General features: G+C 38.5%; 1 protein-coding gene across 3 annotated transcripts in view; it reads left to right on the forward strand.

Annotated features, from left to right (window-relative positions):
- Positions 1–19,589, forward strand: part of KLHL13 (kelch like family member 13) — a 66,856-nt gene extending 47,267 nt beyond the window's left edge. For 2 of the 3 annotated variants that reach the window (XM_039717421.1, XM_039717418.1), the window contains 5 exons: positions 1,026–1,158; positions 1,409–1,605; positions 7,673–8,468; positions 15,007–15,120; positions 16,697–19,589. In XM_039717421.1, the coding sequence (XP_039573355.1) occupies positions 1,026–1,158; positions 1,409–1,605; positions 7,673–8,468; positions 15,007–15,120; positions 16,697–17,184 (1,728 nt within the window). In that variant the 3' untranslated portion in view covers positions 17,185–19,589. The remainder of the gene's footprint in view (positions 1–1,025; positions 1,159–1,408; positions 1,606–7,672; positions 8,469–15,006; positions 15,121–16,696) is intronic. The other variant, XM_039717419.1, reaches the window with a different exon arrangement.
- Positions 19,590–20,292: the final 703 nt, after the last annotated feature.

The raw sequence follows: 20,292 nt of genomic DNA on the forward strand, positions 1-20,292 counted from the left end.
CTGTGAGAGGGGTTCAACTTTTAGCAGCAGCTTGGAAAACAAACCTGGCCATTTCTTGGGGTCATATCCCAGTCCACTCTGAAGTTCTTAGAGGTAACAGTATTTAAACTTTGATGTGACAGCTGTATCAAAGAAGCTCATTTAAATATCAGTATTTAATTACATTAGGCATGTGCCTAAGATGACAGAGCCCTGCCAGGTTTGGTGTAATGCCCTGTGCTGGGTCTGACTATGGCACTGCTGTGTTGTAGAACATCTATAGAGACAATATTTGCATTCTTGCTAGTATTAGAAAAATATCAGTTCAAAGGAAAATGTTTTATGTTTGAGTTTCTGTTCCACAGAATGAAGGAGGAGAGTATTTAATCCATCCTCCAGTATACACAACCAGGCACATCTTTGGAAGAAATCTTGCTCTACGATGCCGCTGTAGATAATTTTATTTTTTATTGCAGTTAGATGTTATAAGTAATTCAGAGATCAGATGTATAATGGGAGCTTATTTTGGGGTTTTTAGCATGTTGCTGTGGTTACAAATTTGATAATCATAGAACCAGGTAACAGTTTTCCTTTCAGGTCATAGACTTTTGCAGCCTGTTAGGTTGCAAACCCCTTAAATTGCTGTGGAACAGAATTGTATCTAGAATGCATATGTGACCAGAAGGGGTAGGTCCAAAAAAAGATAGGAGTCCCTACCTGAAACAACTGCTATTGTGAAAGCTTACAAAACAAACTCCTTCCTGAAAATAATTATTTGACTAAAACTACTTTCTAAGGCCTAGTGTACTTGGCATTCATCAGCCAAATCTTGAAAGTAATGATTATTCTGCTTGTTTTCAACGAATACTAATCATTGAATATATTACAGATAATGGTTTTAAGATGACAAATTATTTCTTTGTCACTTTTTTGGACCTACACTACACATGTACCTAAAAGTAAATAAATATTTACATAAGGGAAATAAGAGATTTCTACTCTCCTCCCAAATACAAGGGATGCTTTGCATTTTGTTTTTCCTGCAGGGCTTTGACCAGCTGCGAGTGGAAGGTTTGCTCTGTGATGTGACGCTCGTTCCTGGAGATGGTGATGAGGTGTTCCCTGTCCACAGAGCAATGATGGCTTCTGCAAGTGATTACTTCAAGGCCATGTTCACAGGTGGTGTTTTCATTAAAGCCATGTCTGTCTCCAAATTGCTCTCATTCAGACACTCAGACACAAGTTCAGTGCTGTGTGTGAATCAGTCCAGGACTGCAAACAGCACTGTGGACTAAACATCTCTCTCTACTGTTGCATATGGGGTTTTAAAATTAGATTTTAAAATTATATTTTCATTATCTCTAAATTTATGAAATAATTTCAACCCCACCAAAATTATCATTTACATTTACCTGCATGTCTGTTTTAGGAGGAATGAAGGAACAAGATTTAATGTGCATTAAGCTTCATGGTGTGAACAAAATAGGCCTAAAGAAGATAATTGATTTCATCTATACTGCAAAACTTTCCCTTAACATGGACAACCTTCAGGACACTCTGGAAGCTGCCAGTTTTTTGCAGATTTTACCTGTTTTGGACTTCTGTAAAGTATTTCTTATATCTGGGGTAAGACTATTAGTTTCCCATTTTTACAATGCTTAAAGCCTTGGTATGCAGTTTTGTTTTTTCTTCTGTAATGACACTGACTTATGTCATAATCAAAGTTATGTCTAAAACTTGCCATTATTCACAGCTTAGATTCACAGAGAACAAATTTGCTTTATAGTTTCCTGGAAAAACTTGGTTTTCTGAGTATTACATACAGCATGAGTTTGATACTAATGTTTTACCACAGTGAAATTCTTTACGTGTTTGATTTGAGATGTTTCAGGGTCTCCCTGCATAACTGCACTCACTCTAGCATTTGTCTGCTTGCTGCGTTCATTAGGTGTGCTTCAGTTTCAGCCACTGTATTCCTGTATTTACAGCCCTTCCATCTCAATGGGGTGCAGTTACCTGTTTTCTGGCTCTAACACAGGATAAAAGCAATACCCAGACAGGATCCCTCAGTACCTTTCCTGTCCTGCTCTGTGGGGCTATAGAACAGCAGTGGTGCAAGAACAGTTCTGCTTGGAGAGACACTGCAGTTATTTTTAATGTTCGCTGGAGGTTTTCTACTGTTGATGCTAAATGCTTCTATATCTCACTAGAACTCTGACTTTAACAGGTGTGTTCCACACAAATTACAGAATTATTTGGAAATCAGCTTTTCGACTCTGTAATGAGAAATAAAGAAGCAGGTATTCCTGTTGCTCTGCAGAGTACAGGCTTAGAAATGTGACCTCCCTAACTGAAAATATGTACCAGGATTTATGCAAATCAGAGGAGTCTAAGCTGGTAATAACAGCAATTTGTTTCCTATGATGTGTTAGAGATATTCAGGCTTGATAATGCCATTTTGCTTTTAATTTGGAGATATTTTTAAATGACCTGTCTGATAATGTTGTGATAATGTTTTATTAAGCTCAATTCTCTTCAATCCCATCCCACCTATTTTATCTTGCTCAGTGTTTTTTTTTTACCTCCAAAATGATGCCTCTCCAGGTTTGACATTACTATAAATACCAACTTGGAAAAAGATCTTAGTGGTGTTTTGAATGAGGTATTTGAAAAGGGCTCCTTCTGATGGGAGCTGAGCCCTGGGGACACTGTGGTGGCCTTTCCCCTTTCTGGGTAGGGCAGCTCCTTGTTTATTTTACATTGTTAAGGAAATAACTTTTTTCATATTTAATCGTGTTATTGTTTTAAATGCTCATTCTCTGAAAGTATGCTCTCTTGTGATGTTGACTCAGTCACTGTTTTTGTTCAAATAAGAAATATCTTGTTTGGTATTGCATTTAATTTCCAAAGAATGAGGAAGACTTTATTATTTCTCTTAATTTTATTGGGGTTCTTTTGGGGAATACTTTCATTTAGACTGATGTCTAACGGGACATAATCTCATTCATGGTATAGCTGTAGAGGAAATACAAAACTGAGGTTGTTCTGTTAGCCTAGTTATGTTGTTAGCATCCTTATATAAAGAATTTTTGAATGACCTTACTCCTAAATTTGTTGAAACAAGAGTTGGTGAGCGAAAGAGCTTCTTCTTGAAGGATCATTTCTGTAATTTAAATATTCTGAGCAAGTATTGAGCTTATTTCTACTGAAGTTAGCTGGCATGAGAGCTGAGGTAACCATTCCCAGACAAATGCTTAATTGTCTTTGAATTGTCTGGGGAGTCCATTATTAAAGAGATTATAATAAGTCAGTTTATGTAAGGCATAATGTGATTGTGTACTTCATAAGAGGGTATTGGAAATATTTACAAAGAAAAACCAAAGCTTAAGGTAACAGCTTAATTTGTGTAACAAAAACAATGAGACCTTCAAAGAACAGTTTCTGTTGTAGCTGACTTGAAAGTGGTTTTTTTATTTGCTCTGCATTTACACCCCTCCTGTCAAGTATCCCATTGCTCTGATTATCTTTGCTCTGCAACCAAACAGACTCTCAGAGAAACAGTGGAATACTTCCTAAGATGTTTTCTGTTACTATTGGTTTTCAATAATTATAGCTGTACAATAGACTAGGACTACTCTCATACTCACATCTAACTGAGCTGTAATGTAAATAATATTCATTAAAATGCCTGGAAATGTTTTCAGAGTAGTGAGCTCTAGACACAACACTGATTTTGCAAAACTAGCAGCAATGTACAAAATGGAGAAAGATGAGAAACTTACCCAAGTGAATTACAGCACTCAGGAAAATTACAGGGTAATGGGGAAAGGGTTGTTACACTGTAATTAAAGAAAACATTCCCAAACATTGAAAATTAATGTCTTGGATGTACCTGCAAAAATATTTTGTTCCTTTTATAATTTGGTGCTTTACACTTTTGTAACTACTAGGAAATAGTCAAATATTGAGGGCTTAATACTTGGAAGTTGTGTCTTGTCAAAAAAACTTGGTTATCTGAGGATGGAGCAAGTTAATCTGTTTTGTGGGAGTGTGGGATTTAGCCCTGGGACCAGCTCTGACAGCCACCAGAAATTTGACTTTGTTCTGTAGGGGTACAGTGGATTCTGTTTTCTGAGCTGGTCAAATTTCTGTGCAAATTTTTGGGGGCTTCTGTCAATGGGAGCCCATAGGAAACTTGAGGGTTTCAGGGGTGCGTTTGCTCCTTTAAACTCGGACCCTTTGAAGCACTGCATTAAGTGCTTTGGTGTCTGACAGCCATTGACACAAAACAAAGTTGGACACCTGATGGTTTTGTGCTGCTGGGTTTGAGGGCTGGATTTTTTGTGCATGCTGCTTTTCTTGAGCTGTTTTTCAAGGCTCTCATACTTGCAATCATTTTGCTCTGTCCAGTTTTGGAGTATTTTATAGTCAGTTAAGTTTTTATGAGAGCTTGGGAAGTGGCTGCTACCAAAATTTCAAAGAATTAAGTGAACTGCTTTCTCAAGAAAGTACTTTGGCTTTTGCTTTGGGTTTTTCAGGCTGTTGTAACATGGTGCTGTGCTTGACCTTTCTTTTTTGAAAAGCTTTTTAGTATTTTCTGCAACTTTTGTTTTGTAATGAGCAATTACAATGAGTAATGTGAGTGAGCAGCTCTGCACGGTAGTCAAGTCCATGTAAAATGGGATTTATTTAACTGAAATTCTCAACTCCTTGTGGAGCTGCTTAGCTGCTTGAATGTTTATGTCTTTTAGCTCTTTTCTTGTGAGATTTTTTACTTGTTATTGGATACACTGTACAGTGTGTGTATTTTCACCTGGTATTTCCATTCCTCCTGTTCACTTCAGTGGATTTCCAGAGTAGCAGTTCCTTCTCTTCCTTGAAAAGCTCCTGTTTGACTGACTTCCACACAGAACCATAGCATAAGTCAAGCTTCTAAAAAAACCAAAAAACCCCCCAGTGCTTGGGTAACTGAAGTATTTATTTAAATAACATTGTGCTGAACTCTGTCCAATTTTGAATATTCAAGTAGAAGTAGCTATAGCATTTCTTTCTGTTGAAGGATTATTTTTTTTGGCTCAGGATTTAAGAATCTATATTTTTATGACTTTTAAGTATTTGCAATATAATTTAGTCTGGTACATTGGTTATTATCTTAGAGCAGAGTAAATAGGGTAACAGTAATTTTGTGAGAAAAGTAACCTTTAAGACAATATTTAATATGGCACCCTGATTTGAGGTGAGTGGAGGAATTTGTTGGTGAGTCAAACATAATGCACAATTTCATAAGCCTAATGGGGAGTGCTTGCAATCGTATATGAAAAAAAAAGCCAACCCTGAGTGCAGTACAGTCCCAGTGGATTAATAAAGGCAGTATAAAGTGAATTTTCCGAGAATCAGGAAGTGCTTGCAATCGTATATGAAAAAAAAAAAACAACCCTGAGTGCAGTACAGTCCCAGTGGATTAATAAAGGCAGTATAAAGTGAATTTTCCGAGAATCAGGGGTTGACTGGAAGCTGCTGATATCATGTTCATCAGTCATTAACAGTGTGTAATGTGTCAATAAATTTCTCAAATGCAAGAAGTCCAGGAATATGCTCAGCTGCATGGATTTACAATGTAATATTATTATGGTAATACAGAACTCTATGCACTCTGGGCACTTGATAACTGGCAGCCAGTCAGCAATAGCTCCAAATACTTCATTGCATCCTGAGCATGTGCCAGTGGTACAGAACCTGTACAGGTTTTGCTTTGATCTTTTAAGTTCAAGCATGCCTTTCCTGCATGCAGTAATTTCTGCCTACTTACTTTGATGTGGTGGAAATGCTGCATCTCTCTAGTTTGGTGCCAGACAATGTATTCCAAAGTGATTTTAAAATACAGTAACTATATAGCAAGGGTTAAGATTTGTGGTATACTGCAAGTCAGCTGGTTGTTAAGGGATGATTTTTCCATTGCTTTATTTTGTAATATAACTTGGAAGAAATTTTGGAAGAAATTCCACTCGACCAGGTTGCTCAGAACCCCATCCAGCCTGGCCTTGGACACTTCAGCAGTGGAGCAGCCACAGCTTCTCTGGGCAATCTGTTTGATGTTGATCCTCAAAGCCAGTCAGAGAATATTTTATAGGCTGTTGCTAGTTGGTGTGAATATATTTTGATATAAACAATGTGGTCTGTCTTGTAATGCAGAAATTATTTCTTTGTATATAAAGCACAAATATTTTCATACTAGAACTCCTGACACTCTGCTGCACATTCATTTCATAGATGGGACCTGATTACAGGATTAGTAGGCATTTCAAGATGCATGAATGAAGACTTTGGATGACAGTAGATCTTAACTCTAGGGCAAGTTGGATCAGTTTCTAGTGAATTTAAAAAATCTCCTATTCCTGTACTCATTAGACATTGGAATTGTCTGGTATTAAAGGACAATGATCAGATTGAGTTATACAGTATTAAAGTCTTCTAATCTCTGTCATGACCACAAGTCATTTGAAGGTTTTTGAATTCTTAGGCTCCAGTTGGGCCATAGTCCTCAATCTTTATAATCTTTTTTAAAATAACTGTGAGATTTGTAAGCTTAAGTTCTTCTGGCATTAGGAATGTAATGAGAATGACAAAGTTGTGGAAATGGTTGACACTGAGTAGGACTGACATGCACAGAGACTAGAACATGTGTAAATGAAGCTTGGTCTGGAATAAGGTTTGAATGCAAAAAAGCTGCATTTCTCAGCAAGAAGCATTTGATTGACTTGCTGAGCACATGTACCAGAGAGCTTCCTGAAAGGAACTGGCTGGGTTCACTGAAAACCCACCAGAAGTTTGCCTCATTCCGGGCATGTTTCTTCCTTCCTGTGCCTTGGATGCCAAGTGACCTTAGAAATTCAGGAGCCAAAGATATGAAAAGATAGATGCAGCTACACTGTAAAACATATGTACTCAAGTACTGAGTTAAATTTGGGTGTGTGATCCATACTGCTAAAGCGTTTAATAAGCTGAGTATTTTTAGGGGAAATCCTCCTAGGTTCATTCTTTTTTTAAAAAAATGTATAAACTAAAATCACTACCTTTGTCGTATTTTTGACACGTATTTAATTTTGAACAGAGACTGTGAGAACACTGCCTTGATTTATTAAAGATCCATTTTTGTTTATTTTGAAGGAATGTATTCATGAGATTGAACACTATAAATATTAGTTGTTCAAAATATATGGCTTTCAGGGGTTAGCTGTGCCATTCTCTTTGGTTTTATTATGCCAACACAATTTTAATAGTGTCAGAAAATGTCTAATGGTGACACCTTTGTTTTGCTCTCTGTAGTCTTGGGCTGATCACCTGTCCCTTAATTTTATTTTTTACATGTATTTCTTAGATGTTTTCAGAGCTTTTCGAAGATGAGGTGCTATCTAACTGTTATGCCTCATCATTGTGTAAGGTATTTGACATAATATATGCCATCTGCTTGTTACTTGTCTCAGTTCTTTCTTCAAAATAAGGAATAAATTGGGTCTCCCTTTGCAGTCATGAATATATACACTGCATTGAATATTTGCTCATGTGTAAATCACCTTGAGCACTGCAAAATGCTGAAATATTGCTGATTCTACAGTACTCATTAAATTTTACAGTATCATTTAGGCACCAAATTAAGAAAGTATTTTGATTCCTTTTTCTGTTTACTTAATAGGTTTCGTTGGAAAACTGTGTTGAGGTTGGGCGAATTGCCAACACATACAATCTCACAGAAGTGGATAAATATGTTAATAATTTCATCCTGAAGAACTTCCCTGCATTATTAAGTACTGGTGAATTTGTGAAACTCCCCTTTGAACGTCTTGCCTTTGTGCTTTCAAGTAATAGCCTTAAGCACTGCACTGAACTGGAGCTCTTCAAGGCGGCGTGTCGCTGGCTGCGCTACGAGGAGCCTCGCATGGAGTACGCCGCAAAGCTCATGAAGAACATCAGGTTTCCCCTGATGACCCCCCAGGATCTTATCAACTACGTCCAGACTGTGGACTTCATGAGAACTGACAACACCTGCGTCAACTTGCTTCTGGAGGCCAGCAATTACCAGATGATGCCGTACATGCAGCCGGTGATGCAGTCGGAGCGGACGGCGATCCGCTCGGACAGCACGCACCTGGTGACGCTGGGAGGGGTGCTCAGGCAGCAGCTGGTGGTCAGCAAGGAGCTGCGGATGTACGACGAGAAGGCCCACGAGTGGAAATCCCTGGCGCCCATGGACGCGCCGCGGTACCAGCACGGCATCGCCGTCATCGGCAACTTCCTCTATGTGGTGGGAGGCCAGAGCAATTACGACACCAAGGGAAAGACGGCGGTCGACACGGTCTTCAGGTTTGACCCTCGCTACAACAAGTGGATGCAAGTGGCATCTTTAAACGAGAAACGGACCTTCTTCCACCTAAGTGCCCTCAAAGGACATTTGTACGCCGTCGGAGGTCGGAATGCAGCGGGTGAGCTAGGTGAGTCCTCCTGCAGCCAGCCCCTTGCCTTCTGCTGGGCCTGGAAATGCCCTCTGCCCAGGGAGTGGGTGGAGAGAAACAAGCTGAAGTCACTGGAGTGCTGCTGATCTCTGGAAATACTGCAAATGCAGAATTTTTTCTGGATACTCTTAGAAGTTAATTTTAGAAGGAATCCCACAAAAAAATTCCAAATACCTGTGTCTTGTGTATTGATGCATATTATCCAGTGTCTTGGCCTTTACCAGGAAACATGAAGTAAACATCTGTGTCTGCCTGTGGAAGTCTGGGGGAATATAAATACAGTTTTAAAAAGAAAAAAATTAATCATTCCTTCAGCTGAGAAACAAAATTCATTACTAAGGGATACATAGCTCTAGCTGAAACTCACTCTTGAATAACCATTGCATTTTAAAAGACAAAACTTTCTGGAATAGTATTTGAAATGCCAAGGGGTTTTTTGATGTGGTTTTTTTGTTGTTGTTGTTGGGGTTTTTTTTTTGTGGTTTTTTTTTGTTTGTTTTTGGTGGGGTTTTTTTGTTTTGTTTTGTGGTTTTTTGAGATTTTTTTGTTGCTTTTTGTTTTTTGGGTTTTTTTTTTTAGTCTTATGACTCTGATTTGTTTCACTCACAGATTAGTGAGATTCAGATATTCTGATGTTCTGGACTTTTTAATTATTAAAAATGTTATATTTCACCTATGACCTTATTTGTACAAATGACTGAATGACTTGGTCCTGGTGCCCCTTCTTTTACCCCCTCGCAAATGATATTTAATTTAGCTTGACTAAAAACCCCAAAACAAACCAAACTCAATCAAACAAAACAAAAACACCAAGAAAAGAAACAGACAAAAACAGAAGAAAAAACCCCATATCAGAGGGAAGTTTAAATTTTAATTCCATTCCAATGTTTGATGAAATGGGATATTTAAAAATGCCTCCTGTTCCAAAAAGATGGGAAGCTGCTTAGCAGTAGCTTGTTTTCCCTAGTCATTTTCTGATGCAGATCCTGGGGTTTTCAGAATTTTTTACTGTTATCACTATTTACCTGAAAATACATCCTAAACAATCTCAATATCCTCTGGAAGACTAAATGTACAAAATAGCATGTATTGATCTTTGAGTATCAGAAAACCTGATATATAGCTTCAGTGAGCTATTTTCTGACAGTATGAATTAATAGCAAATAATCAGATTGCTGAGCTTGTGCACTCTACAATCTGAACAGAGGAGGGTTATAAAAATGTCACTGAAAAAGTTGCAAGCCTGACAAAATCAATATGAAATAATATCGTCACTAAGCCAGGGCAACCTGTGTGTGAAGGAGGCTTTGAGTGCAGTTTTACCTTAAATTAGATCAAGCAGTATAATTCTGCTGACCTCAACTCTTCTTTCTTTAATTAAAATACAAAATTTATCACCTATCTAAAATTCTTTTGTAAAGATATCATTAAAATGCTGTAGCAATTTCCACACAGACCTGAAAAATGCCACTGGATCATTCTGTGGGAAGAGCACTCTAAATGCTAAATATTGTAGCTGTCTGATGCTTTGATTTGGGGCTTCAGGTTCTTTCCTTGTTAATTGTGAGGTGAGTCACTTTTCATTTTCATGTTTCTTTCATAAACCTTGACAACTGGAAGATGCAATCCAGCTTAAACTTCCCATTCTGTTCAGAAGAGAAAAACTCTCAGGCTTTTCAAAGAGAGAAGGTCAAATGTGTGTTGAACAGATATTAAAGAAGTTGCCCTTGGGTTCAAACTAATTTCAGTCTGTTGTTGGAGAGGAAAAATTCCCAAAACCTGAACTGAGCTTTCTGGAAAATTGGCTCTTATGGAAAAGGGCCAAAGGATTAAAGTTACTAAAACTTTTTTTTTTTCCTCCTGACATTCACAGGAATAAAAGTTATACTTTTTGAGGATTTCTATCAAACCTTCTCAAAACAGTTTTCTGATGTTTCTTCTTCTGATAACTTTGTAAATGCTTCTTTCTACATTTGTAGTACTTGCATTAGTGTAATAATGAGCTGTTATTTTACCAGTGCATGCCACTGAGAAAAGTGTGGTTCACTAGACAGGATGAATGAATTTCCATGTACATGGTACATGTGTTGGAATGTGGTAAATGCTTCCTTTAAATGTCCTGAATTATGACATGATAATTGAGATTTCTCAACCCTGTGACAGCTTAGGGCTGTGCAGAATTAAGCACCCCTCCTGGAAGGATTGTAGATAATTCTGGTTAGTTCCCTTTAAATGTCAAGGCAGGCACCTGCCAGAGGTATTCCCAGAAGGCAGGAGAGCAGCCCTTGGACATGGGAGGAGCCCAGCCTGGAGGAGGCTAGGTGTGCAAAAACCAAGACTTTTTGTAAAAGGGTCAAAGGGAAAAGCAGGTGTGGGTCACAAAGACACTTGTGAAGCACAGCACACTGGCAGATTCCAGCTGAACACTGGAGACTGTTTTCTCTTCTGACAAGAAGATTTTTGTAGCTCATTGTAAGAGTTCAGTTGTGCTTGATGATGGCAGAAGCTGTGTGTGTAAGTACTAGAAAACTTGTGCATTTAGGTATTGTTCAGATACTTCAGGCTCTGCTGTTGATAGGCTGGAGTAGAGTTTGGGGTTTTTATGTATGGGCTTTTCCTCAGCACTTTAGGGGAAATTGGGTTGTGAATAAACCACAGATTCATTCATTCATTCATCATGCTACAATAAAGACAGAAAGAGAACTGCCAGGCCAGTTACCTGTTCTTTTGACCCTCTGCCCATCAAGTTGGCAGATATTTATTTTCCAGATGCCCTCTATGATGTTGAACACTCCTTGTTTATGTAAAAACTTGCCCTGTGAGTCAGTGTATACATATATATGTATGTATATAAAGACATAGCTAATATATTTTAGGTGTTACTGATTGATGTGCACCAGTATCCAGCTGGGCTGCTCACTGTCAGAGTAGTATTGTGAATATCAGACCAGAGTGTGAGCTGGAGGACCTCTTGTGCAGAGGCTTATTTTGGAGTGGCTCTTTGCTATGCTAGGACAAAATTAGTCAGGACTATTTCATCAAGTCAGCTTAGAGTTGTACATGAATAAGCTGTATTATAGAAATAGTATAACCAAGTTAAGAGCCTGGGTTTTGGACATCACAGAGTTGCTATGTGCTGCTGTAACAGACCTCAAGATGCTTTAGAAGCTACAGACAGAGAAGTGTTAAATATCTGTATACTCCTCAAATAGCATCACAGATGGCACTATAAAATGGGTACAGGCTGAACATCCCTTGGGACTGTCAAAACTTGGTGTCATTTTGAGATTGCTTAATTCTATTAAAATGAGGCCTGTCTTCCCTGGATTATGGTAATGAACACATCAGAAGTTCTGCTGTTAAACATAAATAAAGCCTGGTCTGAATCATTCATGGTATTGGAAGAATAAATCCATCACTCTCACTTAGGTGCATTAAAGTGGCAGTTTTAGAGTGTTTTGTGAACTCTGCTCTGTCTGGAGATTTTCTAAAGAAGAATTTGTGTCTCTTAAATTATGGGCACATTTAATAGCTGGAATTTTGAATATTTTTTTTCTTTTCAGTGCAGAGGAATATCTTGCTAAAAGAGAGAAGTTGAATGACCTTGCAAGGTAACAGGGAAACAATTACACAGATCAGTCTAACAGAAGAGTAGGGTTTTTCAGCTGGAATGTGATTAGCTTTGTTTTAGAGCACAGTGGATGGGAGACTTGGGTTGGAATAGTTTGTCTGAAATAGTGTCAGACAGTACTTTGGCTGTGCTAGGAATGTTAGAGACAGTTTTGAAGCCACATCAGAGAGATGGGTCTTGGACTCAGCACCATCCTTTCTCAGATAAATGATATCTTTAAAACATGGTGACAGTGATGGGGGTGATGGGTATCAATTCTGCATGTTTTGTCTTCTCTTGCTAAAGGGATATTTTGGCTATGGCTTCTCTTTTAAATGCAGTTTGTAGTGCAGAGTGAGATAAAACTGTCCAGCACTGAATGTCACGTTCACCTGTGTGCTGCTGGCTCTGCTCTTCCTTTGCACATCCTCTGCTTCCCCTGTCCTTGGAGTGTGTTAGAAACACAAGGTCCTCACCTCAGTGCAGAGTGGGAGCACTTTGGGCAGGGGATGCAGTTTTTGTGGAAGCAGCAGAGCGATGTTTCAGCACAGAGGAGCTCAAAGGGTTGAAGGGGCTGCCCCAGGGGTGGAACTGGTTTTGAAATTTCTGCACATCTTTGCTTCTGATTGCTAAGTAGAGCAGAGTGGAAAGGAGCTTTCCTTTTAAAAAAAAAGAATATTGAAATGGATGAATGTGTTTACAAGAGCAAGAATGGGATTTTTTAGGGATTGGGCAAAAACTGCAGGTGATATCAAGGTGGTACTGCACAGAAACACAACTCACAGATTTAATTTTAGGTGTAATTTGTGGAATCAGTTCTTTGTGCCTATACCCTTCTTTAGGCAAGAGGGTGTCTCCAGCATTCACTGGATTTGTGGCTAAGTCTGTGATGGGTTACTGAAAGCCTGCAGCATGGAAAATAATAGGGTTTTTTTAAGAAGGAAATTTCTGTCTTTATTAAGAAAACCCAAATGACCAAGGCAGATCTCTTAGAGTAGACTTGGGAACTTCCCCATATATTGGGCAGAATTTTAAATCAAAAATTTGGTACATCACCAGTACTGCAGACACACCAGATTCAGTTCCTTTGTCTTGGTTTGTTATTTTTTTGTCCTTCTTACACATCCTTGAGCTGGCAGAACTGGGAGTCCTTGTGCGAGCCACTCACACAGAACCAGATGCATTTCAAGATTTCATTACTATTTTGAAACAGTTTCAAGAATATGAAATTAATAATTTTATACATGCAAATCAACATATATAATTTGTTTAGAAAAAATCCAGAAATTTAATGTGTTTTGCCTTGCATAATGAACTTAATGTTCTGGACTGGCACTATTCTGCATTTCATAAATTTAAAGTTCGGCTGCTGGGTGGGGAAAAGCTGAAGCAAATCCAGTGTGCTGTAACAATTTAACAATTCTTATGTGCAAAATATATTTTTTATTTTTCACTTCTAGCCTTAGATGATGCTGAACTGGCTGTCAGACAGGATTTCTGACATTGGAACTGGAAGCTTCTATTTTCAGGGCATGTACTTGAGACACTAATTGCATGGAATTATGTATTATCATCCCGTTTTGCAACAATAAAGAGGTTATGCAGCAACTAGAAGAGAATTCAGAAGGTCACTCTAATGTGCTCTATCCTAATTTTTTCATGACTAGGGATTTTTTTTTTTGTAGTTTGAGATCATAGTTATACTCTGCTAAAGTGATCCAGAGGATCTTTTCATAACAGCTTTGGAGTTAGGGTGAGGTGCCTTATATTCACTATGTGTTACTGTCTGATGTTCTTTACTGGCTCGATAATTCTGTAATTAGGCTTAAACTAAAGCTAACTAGATTCTGCCTTTATAATGACAAGTTTCTCAGATTCTAAGGGTATTTTCTCTCTTGGTTGATGTGTAATCCTGCACTGTTAAGTCATCACTGATTCCTTAGAGCTGACTCAGATTTTCTACTCATGATTCAATAAAAACCTTGTTCTAGAGCAAGTTAGATGCCACTTTTAAAGACAGATTCAATTTTTCTATGTATAGTTCATAAACATCCAAGAGAGTTAAGCAATCTTAATCTTTTCGCTTTAAGATAATTATTGACAATTTCTCTGTGCATCATAAAGTCCCCATATTTATGGGGGTTTTGAGGATCTTGTGCCCCTCTGATCATACAGTAGTATTCAAGCTGCCAAACCTAGAGCTTGCTCCATTATTGAATCTGCCTTCTATTTGTATTCTCTGTGATTATTGCATCCCTTTCCCTGCAGCCTGCACCTCTCCCATCTTACACTGGAGAGAGGTTTCCTCCTCAGGAATCCATTCTGCACTGACTCCTGGGTACTGTCCTCTGTGATCTCTGATCTGATAAAAGCCTTGATCATTTTAACATTCCAACTTGCAGGGAAAACTGCTCAAATGGAGCTGAGCATCAACACAGGCACTGCTTATCTCCTTGCCAGATTCAGGGATATTTCATTTTCTTTTAAGCTTGGCTTTTGTAAATTAATGTAGTGACTTGCATATGCTGTGCTGTATGTTGCTGTGCAAATCCTTAATAAAACACTGCAGTACAATAGAAAATCAGCACACAGAATAGGAAATTAGCACACAGAATGTTCTCTGAGCAAGTTTGCTGATGGTACAGCCCAGCTGGACACAATCCTATGCAGCCTGCTCTTGGTGACCCTGCTTTAGCAGAATTGGATGAGGTGGAGTAGATGATTTCCAGAGGCCTTTTCCAACCCCATCTGCTCTGTTTCTGTGATAGTGCTCCATAATTCCCTTGAGACTCCCTCAGCTGCACTGTGTTACTTGTTGGCACTTCCCCTGTGAATGTTTGTGCCATGCACTGAGCTCAGCACCAATGCTGCTCTCAACACTCCTGTGCTCTCATTTGTCTCCAACAGCCACCGTGGAATGTTACAACCCCAGAATGAACGAGTGGAGCTACGTGGCAAAAATGAACGAGCCCCACTATGGTCACGCTGGAACCGTGTACGGGGGGTTAATGTATATTTCAGGTAAATAAATCGTGCCTGTGACATCATCTCTTGAAAGAATTCCTTGTCTAACTTTTTCTGTTGCCGCTGCAGACAGTATGAATTAGTCTGTGGTTGCAGTAGGACTGCCATGGTATCAGTAGTGATGCAGTTTCATCTGAAGCCAGTCAAACAGCACATACCCTGCTGGCTCTGACAAAATTACTGTAGATAATATTATGCTTAGTGATTGAATAGCTCTGAATTCCAAAGCAGTTACAAACTTTACCAATCAAAAGAAAGTTTTCTGTAGTCACATATATAAATTATAATATATAATTTATATATTATATATAGCAATTTAATTACACATAATATTGTTATAATATATAATTATAATTGTGTATAACAGTATTAAATAATTATAACATGTATTATGATATAATATAGCAATTAAACACACCCTCCCTATAGACTTTGGAATGCACTGGAAATTTTACAACTTTAAACAACGTTTCCCTCCATTGAGGTAATGGAAAGGGCTAAGTTCTCATGTCAATCATAGCATATAAGTGATATCTGTACTTTCACTGGTTTTTAATTTGAAATATGCTTGTCCTGTGTGTAACTGAGTTGCAGTTTCATTACATTTTTTTTCCAAATGGGTTGTCTGAAAATCTGCTGTTAGCTTAATTTTTAAAGAAAATTCAATCTGTCAGTGATCATTGCAGGGCCTATATTTTCCCACTGAAATTTTAAAGGATGTCCTCTTAAGAACTAAGCTGAAATTCAAGGCAGGAGGTGGGACAAAGTTGCTTAGCTGACAAGAACTGGTGGGGGATGTGCTGGAGCAACTTCATTTAGGGGCTCTTGTGCCAGTAGGCTAGGAGGAATTTGCTTTAGAATTTACTGTGAGGTACAGGTGCTCATTTTTCTGTGAGCAAGTCCATTGAGCTCCTAATTGCTGTGCTGCTGTCAGTTGTGTTTTGCCCATTTTGCTTGTTTTGCTGCAGGTGGCACTTGCATATGCCGTCTGCTGTGGTTTTTTCATGTAGGTACCACAGATTTTTCTTTTCCTTTTGTCCTGGAGCCTCTCCAAATGCTTTTGCAGGGAGCTATGGAGAAGGTAAATGTGGAGGGAACCATAGGTAACTATTAACTGAAGAATATTTGAAATGTGTGTCTTCTCTCTATTCACTTGAAGTTGATGAAAAAAGATTTTTATGAAAATGCTGCTATGTGGTACTTAAAACACAGTGGCATAGTATCAGCATTTGAAAGGGAAATGGATTATTGATGGTGAGAAACAAAATTAGCAAACTGAATGAATACAAGCAAAGAAATAAATTTGCAAAGTAGAAGCATAGGTAACAGTTTTTTTGTTCTTTTAATCTGCCAGTATCAATTGTGTGATGACGTGCAGTGTGAGACATGGCTTCTCTCCATATTCCCATTTAAAGGAACAAATGTCATTTGAAATGGAGTACTTCTGTGATAGTAATCCAAGCGAGAGTGAAGGAGTTTTAAGGAAAATGGAATTCTTTCAGCAAAATGTATTTTCTGTTATTTAATGCTTATTGGGGTGAGCACTCCTCTAACATGTGTCTTGTTTCTTTAGGGGGAATTACCCACGACACTTTCCAAAAGGAACTCATGTGCTTTGACCCTGACACAGACAAATGGACTCAGAAAGCTCCGATGACGACAGTCAGAGGTCTGCATTGCATGTGTACTGTAGGAGACAAGCTGTATGTTATTGGTGGAAACCACTTTAGAGGAACAAGTGATTATGATGATGTTCTAAGCTGTGAATATTACTCACCAACTCTAGACCAGTGGACTCCAATTGCCGCCATGTTACGTGGGCAAAGCGATGTTGGGGTTGCTGTCTTTGAAAATAAAATCTATGTTGTTGGAGGATATTCTTGGAATAACCGGTGTATGGTGGAAATAGTTCAGAAGTATGATCCAGAAAAAGATGAGTGGCATAAAGTATTTGACCTTCCAGAATCCCTTGGTGGCATTCGAGCCTGCACTCTCACTGTTTTCCCTCCGGAGGACAACACAGGGTCACCGTCCAGAGAGTCTCCTCTTTCAGCACCTTAGAACCATCCCTTGGCTCACGATGTTGTAGTAACACCTCTGCACTGCATCATGGGGTCTCTTATTTTTCTTCAGTAGTTTCTGTTAGGCTTAGCCTACAGCATTTCATACAATTACTGGAAAAAACAAAAAAGACTTTGACATTATTTGTGCTGTTTGTTTGGCCTAGAATGTCTCTCAAGTGGTTAACAAAAAAAAGATGTACTCGCCCGAGCCAAATGTTTAACAAATGAGAGGGTATTGTCTATAAAATGTATGAACTAGGTACGTTATTAATGTTGTATGTTGGGTGTGAGGTACCTTGTAGCTTACATTTGGGAGCCCAGTGAGTCAAATTTGTATTGAACATGTTACTGAATTTCATGTTGAAATCATTTTTCCTTTCATTTTTGACTGCAGATCACAAGGGTAGGTAGACCACATCATGTGAACTCTCTGAAGGTTGCCAAGGGGCCTGAGCTACCTCCCTCTTTACACAGAGTATTTTTGACATATCTGTTTACCCACCTGACTTTGTGGGTGCTTTCAGAGCATATGAAGTTTCTTAGGCAGAGGGAAGAAATAAAATAATTTTAAAATATTAGCACTGTACAGGAGCGGACCTTGTAGAGGCCGGGAGTTTTTTATAACATATATCGAGTGTTTTTCCTGAGTCAGTTGAATGATGCTTCAAACAACACATTCTAAACATATTTGTGTTTTTTAATTTGGTTTTCTTTTCAGGAATTGGCTTCCTCTTGCATGGGAGCACACACTATTAACAAATGGGAATTCAGTGCAGCTGTGTATTCTGTGCTGTGGCTGTACTGAATATGGGTAGTTAAGGGCTAGAATCAGTAACTTAAGCCACTGAATTTGACCAAATGGTTCCATCCGATCAAATTTAATCTACCTTTTCTCCTTTGCTGTTGAGATAACTTGCATAATGTGTCCTCTGTATAGTCTCAGTTAATAAGGTTATTTAGCACAAAGTGCAGCTTCAGTGAGAGAGCTGCTTTTGCTCAGTGAACCTGGACTACCACATTTTACCTTCTTTTGTTCAATAAAACTTTTAACTGCAGTTACCCAGTCTAAGCTACCTCATTAATGTATTTGGTTTTCTTCCTCTGCCTCAGTGTCTCCAGGATACACATGACGTATATCCACGCGGGTAGGTGAATCTGCTAGGAAACCAATGCAGAAGTGATCATGAATGGGTATTTTTGACCTACTTTTAAGAAACTATTTTGGTCTGATGTGTTCATTTTGTAGTTAGGGACTGATGAAAAACCAGTCTTAACGTTTTTTCCTTGGAGAACTGCTAATGTGTGCAGCCCTGCAAATTCACAGGAATCTTTACCTGTTCCAAAATACGGCGCCCTGCTGACAAACTGCAGCTCTGATTATGCCATTGTGATTGTTCTGGACTTCCCATCATGTTACAAGTCATTTTGCTAATGAACACAGTCACAGGGGCATCCTCTGGGGAAAACTGTTTAAACCAGCTTATTGTGTTACCTATTAATAATAACCAAGTAAAGCTTAATAGACTTTTGTTGGGATTTTGCTATTTGTGTTTTGTCCCTGCTTGATGCAGTCAAGCAGCAGGATTACTGTGGTGTCACTTTTGGAAGTACTGATATTTATTCTTTGTGCAGTTTACTAGTAACAATCACTACCAAAATCTACATGTAAGCTTTAGGTTTCATAATTGTTTTGGTTAAAATCAAAATCAATTCTTCCTCTTTAAAAAATTGAAGTCTCAATTCCATGTGGCTGTGCAAGGTTGTTTCAGGTGGAATAGTGGCACCAGTGGATACTCCTGGAAACTGGCCAGTGAAGATAAATTGATTCATCATCCTAAGAATACTCTTCTTATGCTGTGCAAAGCACTGGATAGAAAAATGTTGCTCTGTTGTTTAATAATTTTTCAATCATTTAAGTGTCACATGCTACTAATTTATTTTTTTTTTATGGTCAAAGACCAGATTTTAGACCCTGCTTGAGTTTAAATCCTCTGAAATCCATATTCTTTTATTAATTAAACTGAAAAGTACTTGAAGGACTTGCAATTCCTTTAGGATAATGTAAATATATCCTGCTCTTTCTATGCTGGGGATGAGGGACACAGTGTTTAAAAGTGGGTATCTTCACTGGTGTTCTCTGTTTGGAAGAAGCTTAACATGGGTTCTGATCATTCTGAGGTGGTTTAAAGCCAGGATATCAGTTTTGTGTCTGAGCCTTGTATAGCCAGGAGCTGGTATATGGCCACAATGTTGAGATTTTTTTGTTTATGTTTGGTTTTGTTTGTTTGGGGTTTTTTTGTTTTTGTTTTGGTTTTTTTGACTCATTATTTGTTACACCTAAAATGGAAGACTTATTTTTGAATGTTTTGTCATCAGTGGATTAAATTTAGTGCTTCAATCAAATTAATCTTTGGGGTTTTTGTTTTTTGGGTTTTTTTGGTTTTTTTTAATCTCCCTCTGGATTAAAGTGTTTATAATTACATTAGTTAACATTTACTCACTAGGATTGAAAAACAAACATCAAAGACTTGCCCAAAACTGCAAACTGGTTTCTTCTGTAATGTAGTATAAAATGCCATGATGCTCATTGGGTCTTTCTTAACCATAGCATAAGAGCCCCTTTCCATTTCTGAACCCACAGCTGTAGGTATACACATGGAAACAGCAAATACCCATCTCCATTTCCAGTCAAGCTGCCTCTTCATAAATCTTGGACTCTCTCATGTTGCAGTTGTAGTACCTGAATCAGAAAAGCATCTGGATAAAAAGCAATTATAGCTATTTGACTTGAATGAAATTAGGGTTGCATGGTGTGCCAGCTGGGAGAGCCACGGGAGCTGTCTGCCCTCTCCCAGTGATGCAGGCACACACTACAAAATTCATTCAGACTTTGCTTTTTTGGTGCCCAATTAGCAGCAAATGCCAAAAGGGCTCACTTCCATATCCCAAAGGCTCATCTGATATCCCTGCAAAACTCAGCGCTCTGACTCCAGACATCCCAGGTGACATTTCCCTTGTTCTGTGCTTTGAGATAGGACAAGAACAGTGGGGAAGATGACCTGGGAAAATCCAGGTTATGTAAAGTTTCTTTGCTTTGTTAACATCA

The sequence above is a fragment of the Passer montanus genome, unplaced genomic scaffold (genome assembly GCF_014805655.1).
Source record: "Passer montanus isolate IOZ18808 unplaced genomic scaffold, ASM1480565v1 scaffold38, whole genome shotgun sequence".
Classification (NCBI taxonomy): domain Eukaryota; kingdom Metazoa; phylum Chordata; class Aves; order Passeriformes; family Passeridae; genus Passer; species Passer montanus.